The sequence below is a fragment of the Babylonia areolata genome, chromosome 24 (genome assembly GCF_041734735.1).
Source record: "Babylonia areolata isolate BAREFJ2019XMU chromosome 24, ASM4173473v1, whole genome shotgun sequence".
In the NCBI taxonomy this organism is placed as follows: Eukaryota; Metazoa; Mollusca; class Gastropoda; order Neogastropoda; family Buccinidae; genus Babylonia; species Babylonia areolata.
In genome coordinates, this window is record NC_134899.1 from 394,992 (window position 1) to 410,251 (window position 15,260).

At 43.5% G+C, this 15,260-nt stretch overlaps 1 protein-coding gene across 1 annotated transcript in view; it reads left to right on the forward strand.

Moving 5' to 3' along the window:
• Nucleotides 1-209: 209 nt before the first annotated feature.
• The window catches only part of LOC143299126 (glycine receptor subunit alpha-2-like), a 61,030-nt gene continuing 45,979 nt past the window's right edge, over nucleotides 210-15,260 (forward strand). The window contains exons 1-2 of the mRNA XM_076612255.1: nucleotides 210-316; nucleotides 5,678-5,742. Of these exons, the coding sequence (XP_076468370.1) occupies nucleotides 210-316; nucleotides 5,678-5,742 (172 nt within the window). The remainder of the gene's footprint in view (nucleotides 317-5,677; nucleotides 5,743-15,260) is intronic.

Here is a 15,260-nt window from a genome sequence, read left to right on the forward strand (position 1 = left end):
CATTTGAATTCCCAGGGCCGGTGGGATGTAACTTTTAGTGACTCTCACAGCCCAGCTGACATTGGTGTCACTTCAATCTGGCCTTCCTTCCTGAACCCCACGATACAGGGGAAATCCACTTTTTAGTGATTCACATTTCAGTTTTCAAATGAAAAGGTCAAGACGAGCACACTAGTTGATGACATGTTTCTTGAGGCTTCTGGGTAGCTATGACACGTTCCTTGGGGCCTCTGGGTAGTTATGACACGTTCCTTGGGGCCTTGACACGTTCCTTGGGGCCTCTGGGTAGCTATGATACGTTCCTTGGGGCCTCTGGGTGGCTATGACACGTTCCTTGGGGCCTCTGGGTAGTTATGACACGTTCCTTGGGGCTTCTGGATGGCTGTGAGACGTTCCTTGGGGCCTCTGAGTAGCTATGACACGTTCCTTGGGGCCTCTGGGTAGTTATGACACGTTCCTTGGGGCCTCTGGGTAGTTATGACGTTCCTTGGGGCCTCTGGATGGCTATGACATGTTCCTTGGGGCTTCTGGATGGCTATGACATGTTCCTTGGGGCTTTTGGATGGCCATGACATGTTTAGAGAGGCTCACTATGGCTATGACGTTCCATTGATGGCTATGACATGTTCCTTGAGGCCTCAGGATGGCTATGACATGTTCCTTGATATGACTTAAACAACAATGGAATAGCTCGGGTGCTTACTTTTGCGGATGATGGCCTGGTCTTCAAAACTTCTAAAGATGCTCAGGAAAGAACTAAAGCCGTCCAGAAACTAAACAATATTGCTCAATGGTACAAAGACACAGGATCTTCCATCAATCCAGCGAAAGCCCAAACGTTGCTGTGCACCCTCAACAACAGAACCGCGAGCAAATCACCACCACCTGTGTCATTCGATGGGATTCAGATCGAGAAAACGGAATGCCTACGCTACCTAGGAATACACTTCGACAGGATGCTGACCTTCAGAAAACATACGGAAAATACTTTTCTTAAATGCAAAAAGAGCCTTTCAGTCGTAAAAGCAATGGTAACCAAATGTATTGAACAACGCCACCTGTTTCTGCTATATCAATCACTCGTCCTCAGTGTGATCGACTACGGACTTGGGCTAACAACACCATATCAAAGCAACCTCCTAAAATTAGAAAGAGTTCAAAATGAAGCTATGAGGGTGATCCTTGGAACAACAAAAGACACGCCCACAGAAACCATGCGATGCCTGCTTGACCTTCCTTCAGTGCAGGCCAGAAACAAGTTAGGACAGGTTAAGACCAACTTCAAAGCATTAGAAAACCCTGAAAACCCACTGCATGACGCAGTCAAAGAACCAAAAGGCAGCCGTCTAGGACGAGGAAGATCATGGATGGGGCAAGCAGAAGACACAATCCAGCTAGTATGCCGACTACAAGACCTGAAAGAAACAAAAGAATGGGGAAAAAAACCCCGTAAACCTCAACCATCTATTCAAAACAGCCATTTCACCCACTCTAGAAAGACATTGTCGAGAATGGACAGAGGGCAAAACTGATGCGGAAGTGAAGCGACTCATAGAAGAAAACAGTAAAGAAGAGGACATCATCATATACACAGAAGGCTCAGTCACCAAAGAGCAATCCAGTTGGGGATTCACTGCAAAACAAAATGGAAAAACAATTAGGGAAGAGAATGCTGCCTACAAAGTCACAACCTCCAGCCTAACGATGGAAGCTGAAGCTCTGACACATGCCCTCCAGTGGCTATCGTCTATCCATACGCCCGGAAACCAACATGCCATGATTCTAACCGACTCAATGAACCTCATACAGAAAATTGAAAATGGAATGGGAAGCCCAGAGTGGCATAAGGCAATGCGCAACTTTCAGATTAAAAAACTTACATGGTCATACAGCCAGGAACATGCAGGTGTTAAGGGAAATGAGCGAGTTGACAGACTTGCTGGTAACGCAACAACAACGAGCGGCCCACACCTAGGAAAATCGGAAATCCTCAGAAAAGTTAAAGACTATCCAAAAGAACAGGTACAAGGTCATCACACCATCGATCGCCTCAAAGAAATAAAGGCAGAGAGAGGGAGCGCCGTAAGTCTAGCGTGATAGGTAGAGCATGATGCTTTGCAAATCAAACAAATATCGGCATCATTTCCAAACGAACATTGCGCAAATTTCTTCAAAACGGAACAGAGTCTCTGTGGGCTTTTCCAAATACAATAGACTGAGCAACACACTAGACGCCACGTTCTTGGCATCAGAGATCTTTTCCCATCCCTCTTGTGGCCAATCAGTGGCAGCCTCTGTGCGTGTGTGTTTGTGTGTATGTGTGGGTCTGTCTGTTGGTGTGCGTTTGTGCATGCGCGAGGGTGTAAGTGTACACAAGTGTCAGGACTTCTAATACAGATAGAAGCTTACTTTTTTCTTTTTTTTTCAACGTAGTCTCCCAGCACTGTCACACACTTTTCCCATCTGTGCACAAGCTTCCGTATTCCCTCAGCGTAAAAATCTTTGGACTGATGTCTCAGCCAGTCGCTCACAACACTTTTGACTTCATCGTCACTTTCAAACTTCGTGCCTCTCGTGAACGCTTTCAAGGGACCAAACAGGTGAAAGTCTGAAGGGGCAAGGTCTGGGCTGTAAGGGGGATGAGGGAGCAGTTCCCAGCCCAGCTCGTTGATGGTCTGCACCGTTCGGGCTGCTGTGTGAGGCCTTGCATCTTTGGCACCCACCGGCAGCTGACCTTCGAGTAGCCAAGGTCATCATGGACAATTTTGTGTGCTGTCCCAACAGATAAGCTCAAAGTCCTTGCAATGTCATCTACTGTCACCCTTCTGTCAGACTGAATGAGGTCATTGGCTGATTCGATCACCTCAGGAGACCTCACTTCTGTAGGCCTTCCAGGCCTGTCTTCATCCTCAACACTGCTCCGTCCTTCTTTAAACAATTTAGCCCACTTGTAGACATTTTTTCGGCTGAAACATGTGGCACCATACACAGTTGACATTCTCCTATGAATTTCAACTGGTTTGCACCCTTCAGCAACCAAACACTTGATAACTGACCGCTGTTCAATCCTGGAGCATGCTTCTTGGTCGGCCATCTTTGTTAATCGCCAAAACTCTCAAAGTTTTTTTTAATCTGCAAAACAAATTAAATCCATGTGAAAAAGAAGTAAAAAAGAAAAAAAAAAAAGAAAAAAAAGAAAAAGAAAAAAGTAAGCTTCTATCTGTATTAGAAGTCCTTATACCGAAAAATTCATCTTATTTATTGAATGACCCTCGTATATATCTTTGTATATATGTGTGTGGGGTTGGGGGTGGGGGATATGGGCGTATGTGTGTGTGTGCTCGTACAAGTAAGTGTGCCTCTGTGTGTGTGTGTGTGTGTGTGTGTGTGTGTGTGTGTGCTGTGGAAGCTGCGATACGTAGCCTAGAAGTGAGTGTGTGGAGGAGGGGGGTAGAGGGGGTGCAGGGTAATGTGTGTGTGTGTGTGTGTGTGTGTTGGGGCTCATGTACGTTTTTGTGTACTTGACTGTGCTTTCATATCTGTGAAACTGCATGTTTGGTGCATATCTGTTATGCATAATGTGTGTGTATGTGTGAATGTCTGTCTGCATTTTTTACATTTATTTGCTTATTTATCATCATTGTTGTCTTTTTTATTGTTTTAAATTTTAATAGTTATTATTATCATTATAATTTTTTAAATAATTTTTTTAGAATTTAATTATTTCTTTTTAATTATTATTATTATTATTAATTAATTAATTAATTAATTAATTAATTAATTAATTAATTTTTATTTATTTATTTTTTTGTACACTTATACTTGATTTCATCAAGTTTTTGCGCCTTATACATATTATTATTAGTAGTAGTTCTTTTTTATGTATTTATCTATCATTCATTTACTTTTTTTTCTCAAGGCCTGACTAAGCACGTTGGGTTATGCTACTGGTCAGGCATCTGCTTGGCAGATGTGGTGTAGCGGATATGGATTTGTCCGAACGCAGTGACGCCTCCTTGAGCTACTGAAACAGAAACTGAAAACCTTGATATGAATCCCTGGATGTCTATGACATGTAACCAAGCGCTCTGCTTGCTTCAAAACTTGCTTCACACATCAGCTATAGAAGCCGCTGTTTTCGCAACTAACTTGCCAGTCTACAACGACCCGCGCAGAATGTGTGACGCCATTCCCGGTTTGAATGCAGATCCCCTTTTAGACAAAGGCTCCAACCATCTATCAAATCAAGTCTCTGTATCGTTCACTGCAATATTATATTTGTTGTGCCTACACACACACACACTTTAATCAGTTAGAAGCATATTTGATTTTAATCGTTCATCAGTGTAAAGATTTCAACTGATGCTGAGCTTACGTCATTTTGTCCTTCTCGCCACACACTCACTGCTTGGCCAGTGTCAGGGTACACTGTTGGCTGAGCTGGAATCTGTGTTTCTGCTCCACCATATTTAAATAATATCTTTTTTGTCGGATCAGTAAACTACAAGTATTATATACTAGCAGAATCGTCGCAATTCCATCTTTAAATCTATTTCATTTATGGTTGCCTGCGTTAAATTGATCTAATGCAGTTTGTAAGTTTCCGCGATGAGCTCACTAAAATTGACCCTTTTCAGGTGACTTAAATTAAGATTATATATTCATCGTAAATAATCAACACTTCATTTTATACTAAATAGAAAGTAGGTGTTGAGCCCTTTCTTTTGTGACTTATCCAGTGTAAATTGGTTCAAGAATTATTTAGAAATCTATTACTGAACACTTTGTAAGAAACACAGTTCTTCTCAGATTTGGCCTGATTTGGGCCCATCTGCTTTTCAGCACATGCGATTGTCTTTGCAGTCCGCTTAACTTGCATAAAGAGACGGAGTAGGTGATGAGTGGTCAGTTTCTACCTGGTCAGTCTTCTGACCACAGCCGCTCTCTTTCTCTCTTGATGTTTCGCACGCAGTGTGTATGTGTGTGCATTGTCCCAGAGGCTGACATCTCGCTACGTATCACTGCACTGTTTTATCTCATCTTCTTCTCTTTATTTATTCTTATTTTCTTATAACTATTGTAAATAAGATAACAGAAAAACCCTTTTGTGACTGGCCTCTATATGTTCCTGGCCTGTGTGTGGGGATTCTTGTCTATCCTTTAAATCATCATTAGTTATTTTGTACCATACCCTTATATACCACTTGGGTGCACAGCTACAGACATGTTTCTTGAGGCCTCAGGATGGCTGTGACATGTTCCTTGAGGCCTCAGGATGGCTATGACATGTTCCTTGATATGAGGTCCCTGGATATCTGTGACATGTTCCTTGAGGCTTCAGGATGGCTACAACATGTTTCTTGAGGCCTCAGGATGGCTACATGTTCCTTGAGGCCTCAGATTGGCTATGACATGTTCCATTGATGGCTACATGTTCCTTGAGGCCTCAGGATTGTACATATAATGCCCAAATGATCAATAGTGATAAAATCTGGTCAAACGTTTTAACACTTTTCGTAAGATTGGGTGGAGCCGGTGGGGGGGCGGGGGGGGGGGGGGAGTTTGGGGGGGGGGGGGGGGGACTTTGTGTGTAGTATAAGTGTAGTACACGTGAAGCAGTGACCAGCAGTGTGAACAGTGAATGTGTGACGTGCACGTGTCATGTCTGTCTTGACAGGCAACGGATAGTTCAAGACCTGGTGTCCAGGCACGACGCCGCGATGTCCCCCAACTTTGAGGACGGTGAGTGCTGACAGCTTGCAAAGATGGGGGCAGAGAGAGAGAGAGGAGGTGGGGGGAAGATGGAGATGGGATGGTTTAAGAATGAGAGTGAAAGAGGGCAAAGCAGGGAGAGAGGAGAAAGAGAGTACCAAACTCTGGGATATTGAAAACATCTTTTTTGCTTGTTTCTGTCACACTACCGCATTCACTCAGGTCCACCTGACTATACGTGTAGTCACTGTTACTGTCAATCCGGCAACGCATCAGTTCCATTCGGAAATATCTGTCCACCGACGCAACATCCAGACTTGTCGTTTCTCTCATTCTATCTCGCCTTGACTATTGTAACTCCCTATTGTCTGGTTTGCCTGCTTCATCCATTCAGTCCCTTCAGCGCATACAAAACTCTGCTGCCTGACTCGTCCACAGAAAGAAAAGATCTGAGCACATCACTCCTATTTTGCAACATCTCCATTGGCTCCTTGTCTCACACAGAATAAAGTATAAGATCATAAGATCAGCACTCTATGTTATAGATGTTTTCTTAAATTAATCTGCCCCTTCCTATCTTTGTGGCTGCCTTCACCACACACCATCTCGCTCTCTACGATCGGCTTTGGATCCACTCTGTTTACGCGTCCCCTGATTAAAACACTCCACTGTTGGACGCTGTTCTTTCTCTGTCTCTGGACCTTGTAATTGGAATGAACTTCCTCTTTCGCTTCATCAGGTCTCTGCACTCAGCACTATCAAGTCTGGCCTTAAAACCCACCTCTTCACAAGATAGCCTCCCTACCCTACCTCTTCCTTGTCTTCAGTTTATTCAGTTTTAGAGATATGCATGTGTGTGCATGACTGGTGTGAAAGCACTTAGATTTGTCTCTGCACAAGATTCAGCGATATATAAATACTAGTATAATTATTATTATTGTCCCGAAACAAAATTTGTTCATTGTACATCTTTATTTGACTGCATACGTGGCTGGTTGAGTGATTCATTGGTTGGCCAGTTGTCTCACTTTTATGTTGTTCATTGTACATCTTTGGTTGACTGCATAACTGGCTGGTTGAGTGATTCATTGGTTGGCCAGTTGTCTCACTTTTATGTTGTTCATTGTACATCTTTGGTTGACTGCATAACTGGCTGGTTGAGTGATTCATTGGTTGGCCAGTTATCTCACTTTTATGTTGTTCATTGTACATCTTTGGTTGACTGCATAACTGGCTGGTTGAGTGATTCATTGGTTGGCCAGTTATCTCACTTTTATGTTGTTCATTGTACATCTTTGGTTGACTGCATAACTGGCTGGTTGAGTGATTCATTGGTTGGCCAGTTATCTCACTTTTATGTTTTTCATTGTACATCTTTAGTTGACTGCATAACTGGCTGGTTGAGTGATTCATTGGTTGGCCAGTTATCTCACTTTTATGTGTTTCATTGTACATCTTTAGTTGACTGCATAACTGGCTGGTTGAGTGATTCATTGGTTGGCCAGTTATCTCACTTTTATGTTGTTCATTGTACATCTTTAGTTGACTGTATAACTGGCTGGTTGAGTGATTCATTGGTTGGCCAGTTATCTCACTTTTATGTTGTTCATTGTACATCTTTGGTTGACTGCGTAACTGGCTGGTTGAGTGATTCATTGGTTGGCCAGTTATCTCACTTTTATGTTGTTCATTGTACATCTTTGGTTGACTGCATAACTGGCTGGTTGAGTGATTCATTGGTTGGCCAGTTATCTCACTTTTATGTTGTTCATTGTACATCTTTAGTTGACTGCATAACTGGCTGGTTGAGTGATCATTTGGTCGGTCAGTTATCTTTTATATTGTTCATTATGCATCTTGGTGACTGTATTATTGGCTGGTTCAGTGATTAATTGGTTGGTCAGTTATCTGACTTTCATGTTGTTTATTATTGACTCACTTGTGTAAACAAAACAAGTCTATGTTATAACCCACTGTTCGGTTGTGTGTCTTTGTCTGTGTGTCCGTAGTGAACTTTAACACTGCCATTTTCTCTGGAATTACTCTGTCTGCCAATACTAAATCAGGCTTAAACATAGTAGGAAAAAATCTTCACAGTCAAACCAATGATAGGTTGTAAGTCTCCTGAATTAAGCCATATTTCCGGATCGTTAACGGTTTGTTTCGTTGAGGCTCACTCTGGAATCCGAAATCGCCATTTACCACTTCCCAGATGCCAAAACAGGCGTGGCAAAAGAGGTGGGAAAAGATTGTGCTTAGGTAGCAGAATGACAAAAGCAGAGCGGCTGTCAAAGAAATTCTTTAGAATCGGCAGTTGGAATTGTTCCAGCGCGAGAATGAGAATCTCAACAATTGAGAAATTGGCATATGATTTTGACATTTTATGTCTCCAAGAGACCAGGACAAGTGCAGACAGACCAATACATTTTGAGAAATTCACAGTCTTTCAAAGGAATGAAGGAAGAGGAGTAGCAATCATACTGAACAAAAACCTAAAAAACAAAGTTTCCACCATAAATCTAGAGAAATGGTGTAGCAATTCATGTGAACTAGTGGGGGTGCGTCTCGAAAAACCTGACGGAATTCACAAAAGCATCGTGCTCATCAATGCCTATGTTCACCCAGGAACCTGCACAACAAAAGAGGATTGGGCCTTTTTAGAGGAAATAGAGAACGAACTTGGAGACTCAGTCATTATCTGTGGAGACCTCAATGCAAGATCGAAGCTATGGGACCAGCGGAACACCAACCCACAAGGACTCGCACTTGAAGGAATGATAGGGGAAATTCTTCTTAGCCCATTAACAACCACATCCCCAACTCGCCTTGGAACAAGACAAGGGGACAGTGACAGTGTGATCGACATCGCTCTAACATCTCCAAAATTCAGAGCAGAAATGAATGCAGAGACACTTCCACACCAAGGCAGTGACCACCTCCCGGTAGTGTTCAGTCTACAGAAACTGTCAGATAAACCCTGTATGAAACCGCGTGATCCATTTCAGTATGAAACCAAAGAGACAACCATCATTGAAAAATTAAGACGCAGAAGAAACAAAAGAACGGCACCGAACAGGATGCAAACTATTCAGCCCCCATGGTGGAATACCGACACAGAGAGAGCCTGGATAGAAAAACATGCGGCTGTCAAACTTTGGCAAAAAGGAAGAACAAAACCATCTCTGGACAAAGATATTGAAACAAAAATGAAAGAAAAACTAAACAGTTTGAAATCATTGCTCAAGAGGCCAAAAATGACAAGTGGAAACAGTTTTGCGAGGCACTCAGTTATGACTCAACATTGACAGAGTTCTGGCAATTCTATCGTCGCATGGAAGGGAAAACGTGCACAACAACCCCCCCAGACATGGTAGACACTGACGGAACCAAGCTTAAGACAAACGAAGAAAAAGGATCCGCCCTGCTCAAACGTTTCATACAACAGAGCGATCAAAGAAACTTAGATGAGAAAAAGAAATATGTTGAGTTAAACCAAACCCTTATGCAGACTGGACCTGATGATGACTTGACAATAGATGATCTAAACGAAGCAATAGCTAAATGCAAGAAAGAATCAGCTCCTGGCCTAGACAAAGTTCGCTACTCGGACATCAAGGAACTATCGGAAGAAGACAGAAGCAACCTTTTCAATCTATATCAAAACAGTTTCCACAATGGACATGTGCCAGAGGACTGGACACACAGCTTCTTAAAACCCATACCAAAACCAGGAAAGGACCATCATCAGGTAAGCGGCTTCCAGATCCTAACCATGCAAAACATTGCCGGAAAGCTCATGGAACGCATGATAGCCAGGAAACTTGCAAGGGATCTTGAACATAGGCACATTCTCCCTTCAGATCAAGGTGGTTACAGAACAGGCAAGTCCACTTGGGAAAACGCAGCTGCTTTTGCATATGAGGTGTATGAAGGATTTCAAAGAAAAGAAGAAACACTAGCAGTAGCAATCGATCTTGAAGATGCCTACAATAAGGTCCAGTTTGCGCACCTCATGGAGCTGCTACTAAGGTATGGAGTAAGTTTGACACTGACAAGATGGATAGCAGCAGCGCTTCAGGAAAGAACCGTCGTCCTACGCCTCGGAGATTGGATGTCTGCGCCTTCTAAACTATCCATGGGACTGCCACAAGGGTCTCTGCTTTCTCCTGTCCTGTACAATGTCTACACGAAGGGCCTTGCAGACTTAAACAACAATGGAATAGCTCGGGTGCTTACTCTTGCGGATGATGGCCTGGTCTTCAAAACTTCGAAAGATGCTCAGGAAAGAACTAAAGCCGTCCAGAAACAACTAAACAATATTGCTCAATGGTGCAAAGACACAGGATCTTCCATCAATCCAGCGAAAGCCCAAACGTTGCTGTGCACCCTCAACAACAGAACCGCGAGCAAATCACCACCTTCTGTGTCACTCGATGGGATTCAGATCAAGAAAACTGAATGCCTACGCTACCTAGGAATACACTTCGACAGGATGCTGACCTTCAGAAAACATACGGAAAATACTGTTCTCAAATACAAAAAGGGCCTTTCAGTCTTAAAAGCAATGGCAACCAAAGGTATTGAACAACGCCACCTGTTCCTGCTATACCAATCACTCGTCCTCAGTGTGATCGACTACGGACTTGGGCTAACAACACCGTCTCAAAGCAACCTCCTAAAATTAGAAAGAGTTCAAAATGAAGCTATGAGGCTGATCCTTGGAACAACAAAAGACACGCCCACAGAAACCATGCGATACCTGCTTGACCTTCCTTCAGTGCAGGCCAGAAACAAGTTAGAACAGGTCAAGACCTACTTCAAAGCATCAGAAAACCCTCAAAACCCACTGCATGACGCAGTCAAAGAACCAAAAGGCAGCCGCCTAGAACGAGGAAGATCATGGATGGGGCAAGCAGAAGACACAATCCAGCTAGTATGCCGACTACAAGACCTGAAAGAAACAAAAGAATGGGAGAAAAACCCCGAAAACCTCAACCATCTATTCAACACAGCCATTTCACGCACTCTAGGAAGACATTGTCGGGGAATGGCCAGAGGGCAAAACTGATGTGGAAGTGAAGCTACTCATAGAAGAAAACAGTAAAGAAGAGGACATCATCATATACACAGATGGCTCAGTCACCAAAGACCAATCCGGTTGGGGATTCACTGCGAAACAAAATGGAAAAACAGTTAGGGAAGAGAATGCTGCCTACAAAGTCACAACCTCCAGCCTAACAATGGAAGTTGAAGCTGTGACACATGCCCTCCAGTGGCTATCGTCCATCCATACGCCCGAAACCAACATGCCATGATTCTAACCGACTCAATGAACCTCATACAGAAAATTGAAAACGGAATGGGAAGCCCAGAGTGGCATAAGGCAATGCGTAACTTTCAGATTAAAAAACTCACATGGTCATACTGCCCGGGACATGCAGGCGTTAAGGGAAATGAGCGAGCTGACAGACTTGCTGGTAACGCAACACCAACGAGCAGCCTACATCTAGGAAAATCGGAAATCTTCAGAAAAGTCAAAGAATATCAAAAAGAACAGGTACAAGGCCATCACACCATCAATCGCCTCAAAGAAATAAAAGCAGAGAGAGGGAGTGGCCGTAAGTCTAACATGAAAGGTAGAGCACGATGCTTTGCAAATCAAACAAATATCGGCACAATTTCCAAACCAACATTGCGCAAATTTCTTCAAAACGGAACAGAGTCTCTGTGGGCTTTTCCAAATACAATAGACTGAGCAACACACTAGACGCCACGTTCTTGGCATCAGAGATCTTTTCCCATCCCTCTTGCGGCCAATCAGTGGCAGCCTCTGTGCGTGTGTGTATGTGTGTGTTTGTGTGCATGTGTGGGTCTGTATTTTTTGAGTGCGTCTGTGCATGCGCGAGAGTGTAAGTGTACACAAATGTTAGTAGAGTTCTGTGCACGTGAGTGTGTGTGTGTGTGTGAGGGGGAGGTGGGGATGCAGGGGGAGGTGGGGCAGAGGATGAGGTATGTGAGTGTATGCATGCCTACACTGTGGGAGCAACAGGATATTGGAACGTATATATATATATATATATATATATATATATATATATATATATATATATATATCTTTGTATATATGTGTGTGGAGATACGGGCATGTGTGTGTGTGCTTGTACAAGTAAGTGTGTGTGTGTGTGTGTGTGTGAGTGTGTGTGTGTGTGTGTGTGTGTGTGTGTGTGTGCCGTGGAAGCTGCGATACGTAGACTAGAAATGAGTGTGTGGAGGAGGGGGGTAGAGGAGGTGCAGGGTAATGTGTGTGTGTGTGTGTGTGTGTGTGTGTGTGTTGGAGCTGATGTACGTTTATATGTATTTGACTGCTTTCATATCTGTGAAACTGCATGTTCGGTGCATATCTGTTATGCATGTGTGGGTGTATATGTGAATGTGTGTCTTCATGTTTTACATCTATTTGCTTATTTATCATCATTGTTATCTTATTTATTAATTTATTTATTATTGTTGTTTTTTTGTTTTGTTTTTATAGTTATTATTTACTTATTTATTTATTTATTCATTTATTTGTGGAAGTTTATCTATTATTTATTCACCTTTTTTTTCCCCTCAAGGCCTGACTTTAGCGCGTTGGGTTACGCTGCTGGTCAGGCATCTGCTTGGCAGATGTGGTGTAGCGTATATGGATTTGTCCGAACGCAGTGACGCCTCCTTGAGCTACTGAAACTGAAAACTGAACCAGATGCCAAAACGTAGGCTATACTTGGTAAAAAGACGTCATGACATCATTTTTCTTGTTCTCAAGTACAATAAAAGAAGTGCAATGTCTGGACAGAACACATACAGTAACACTAACTACACCATTGACGTGTTTACTGCGTGTGAATATTCTTACGTTGAAACTGAACCTAAAGGAAAAATGGAATCAAACGTTTCTTTCAGTTTCGGTCAGCCTGTTGTTGGACTGGTTTTAGCAGATCTATACATTTTGCTGTGTGCCTGATGTCAACGTCTCCTTTATGGCCGAATTAAAAGAATGTCTTATATTATCGAGATATGTCAGGAAAACATTATTTAAATTGTGTTATTACCTCAAATACAATCATATTTTTATCGCGTCGCGCTACAAATGACCAGTAGCTGTAAATATAAAAATTGGTAGAGTGACGTCAGATGCTGCGCAGCGTACGGGATTTGATTACTTGTTTCTGCTCAGAACATCCGTGCTTCACTAGCAGGCCAGTTGGTTTTTTGCTTGTTTGTTTGTTTTTGTGTTGTTTTTTGTTGTTTGTTTGTTTTCTTGTTTTTTCAAAGCTACTAGTATTTAACACAGGACCCATTTTAATCTTTCTGTCTCTTTTTTCTTCTTCTCATGATTCCTTTACTAGATTTTGAGTTACCTGCCGTTGCGCCCACTGCCTGCACTCTGTTGGTCTCTGCGTTTTTGTGCCTGTTCTTGTGTTTATCTTATTCTGATTTGGGCATTTTTTTTTTATATATGTGTGTGCGCTGTATTTCAAGGACTCGGAAGGTCGGAACAGTCTTTGTCGTTTTTGCTTACTTTTCGAATTGTTTGACATTTCATATTCTTCATGTTTGTGTTTTTATTTACAAACTGACGAATGAATGCTGCTCACCTGACCCTAATCGTCGTGTCAGGGACCATTTTCGCCCTGCCAACGACACTGTCCGCCGTGTGGCACGTTTTTCACGTACCCAACCCTCTCTCGTACCGTCTGACCTCTGCTCTCGTTGTGCCACTGTCACCATGGCAAACGTCAATAACATTGTAGCGTTGCTGTCAACTATGTCATGGGTGTAGCTACACTCACTTCGCGATGACACGACTCAACGCATCATCAGACTCGGCATCGTCTTACCAAAGACGAAGAGAGGAACCAGAGCGGGCAGACTTCCGTTTGTGGGGCCCTGTCCCCCGTGCTGATCGTCCTGTCTCCGATGTCAGCCTTGCTGTTGCTGTGACTTTCACTGACAACTTCAACATTCATGTTAAAGATGACTCCTTTACTTCCCGTGACACTGTCCTCTCTGACACTTTTCCAAACTGTGGTGTATCTCCCGTGATTGACTCTGTTCTGCTTCTACTCCTCCCACACCTGTCTCAACTCCCGGACCTTTCTCTGCCTTCCCACTGCCCTCCACTGCTCAGTCACCACTGTCTCCTTCCGTTGCCTGTCTGTCTGACTCACCTGATTCACCATCAAATTTCTCTCAGCCTGCTTCTGATCTCTTTCATGCCTGCCTGTTCAATGCTCAGTCTGTCTGCCCTGATCAAAAGACTGACCATATTTCTGATTATATTTTTGAAATAACTTTGATATCAGTTTGTCCTGGCCTCAAACGCTCAGCGATCAACGAACATCTGCTTTCGATCAGCTTCGACGTCATGTGTATCACAGAAACTTGGCTTCGCAGTACAGGGGATGAAGCTAAGTGTCGAGATCTCGCTCCCCCTGGCTACACTACCACCTCCTTCCCTCGTGTTACAACAACTTGCGGGGGAGGAATCGCCTTCGTTGTGTCAGACAGGCTGCTTCCACACACAACGTACACAACTGCCTTCCCCTTCAACCATGCCTCATTTGAACTGGCCCAGCTTTCACTGTCGCTGCCACATTCCCACCTCAATGTGTTCTGCCTCTACCGTCCGCCACCAAACAAGAAAAACAAACTTTCTGATACGATGTTCATGGAACAGTTTACGGACTTCTTAGAATATGCTAACAGTTTACCAGGCTTCCTACTTATTGTCATTTTGATTCACCCACACAGTTTTATACCTCTAAATTACTTGAACACACACAATTGTGGTCACATCGTCGATTGGGTGTTGCACAGAAATGAGGACTGCCTCCTGAAGTCTACCACCGTCGATCACACCCTGTCCTCTTACCATCACAGTGTGACGTGTCAACTGAATCCCACCAAACCTCCCACGCCCCGTGGGAGGTGCGCACACTAACCTCAATTGACTTAGACTTATTTAAAGCTGACCTGCTGACTAATATCCCTTTTGAGACGACTGTTGACCAGCTATCCACTGCCCTACGCGCTGTACTCGATAGGCACGCCCCGTCGACTCTGCGCCTGATCTCCAATCGTCCCCCGCCGAGTACAACACTGTGGGACCAGAGCTGTTGGAGGCCAAGCGGGAGAGAAGGAGAGCTGAGAGGCACTGGCGTGCCACTAGTTTGACCGTCAGTAGGGGGACATTTTTCAGACAGCCAGGAATAGTGTAACAAACATTGTTGACCGGGCAAAGTCAAAGTTCTACTCTTCTAAAATCCTTGCATGCACCACAGCCAAACAGCTTTTCAACGCCACGAACAATCTACTAGGTAAAATGAAAAACACTCTTCTCCCTACAACATTTTCGGCGCAGGAACTTCCTCAAAAGTTTTCTGACTTCTTCACCAGCAAAATATCATGCATTCGTGAGAAGCTTGACTCTGTTGTGTCTCCTTCTTCACCCGTTAAAGAATGTGAATACAGTGGTCCTGTTTTACATTGTTTCCAACCAGTTACTG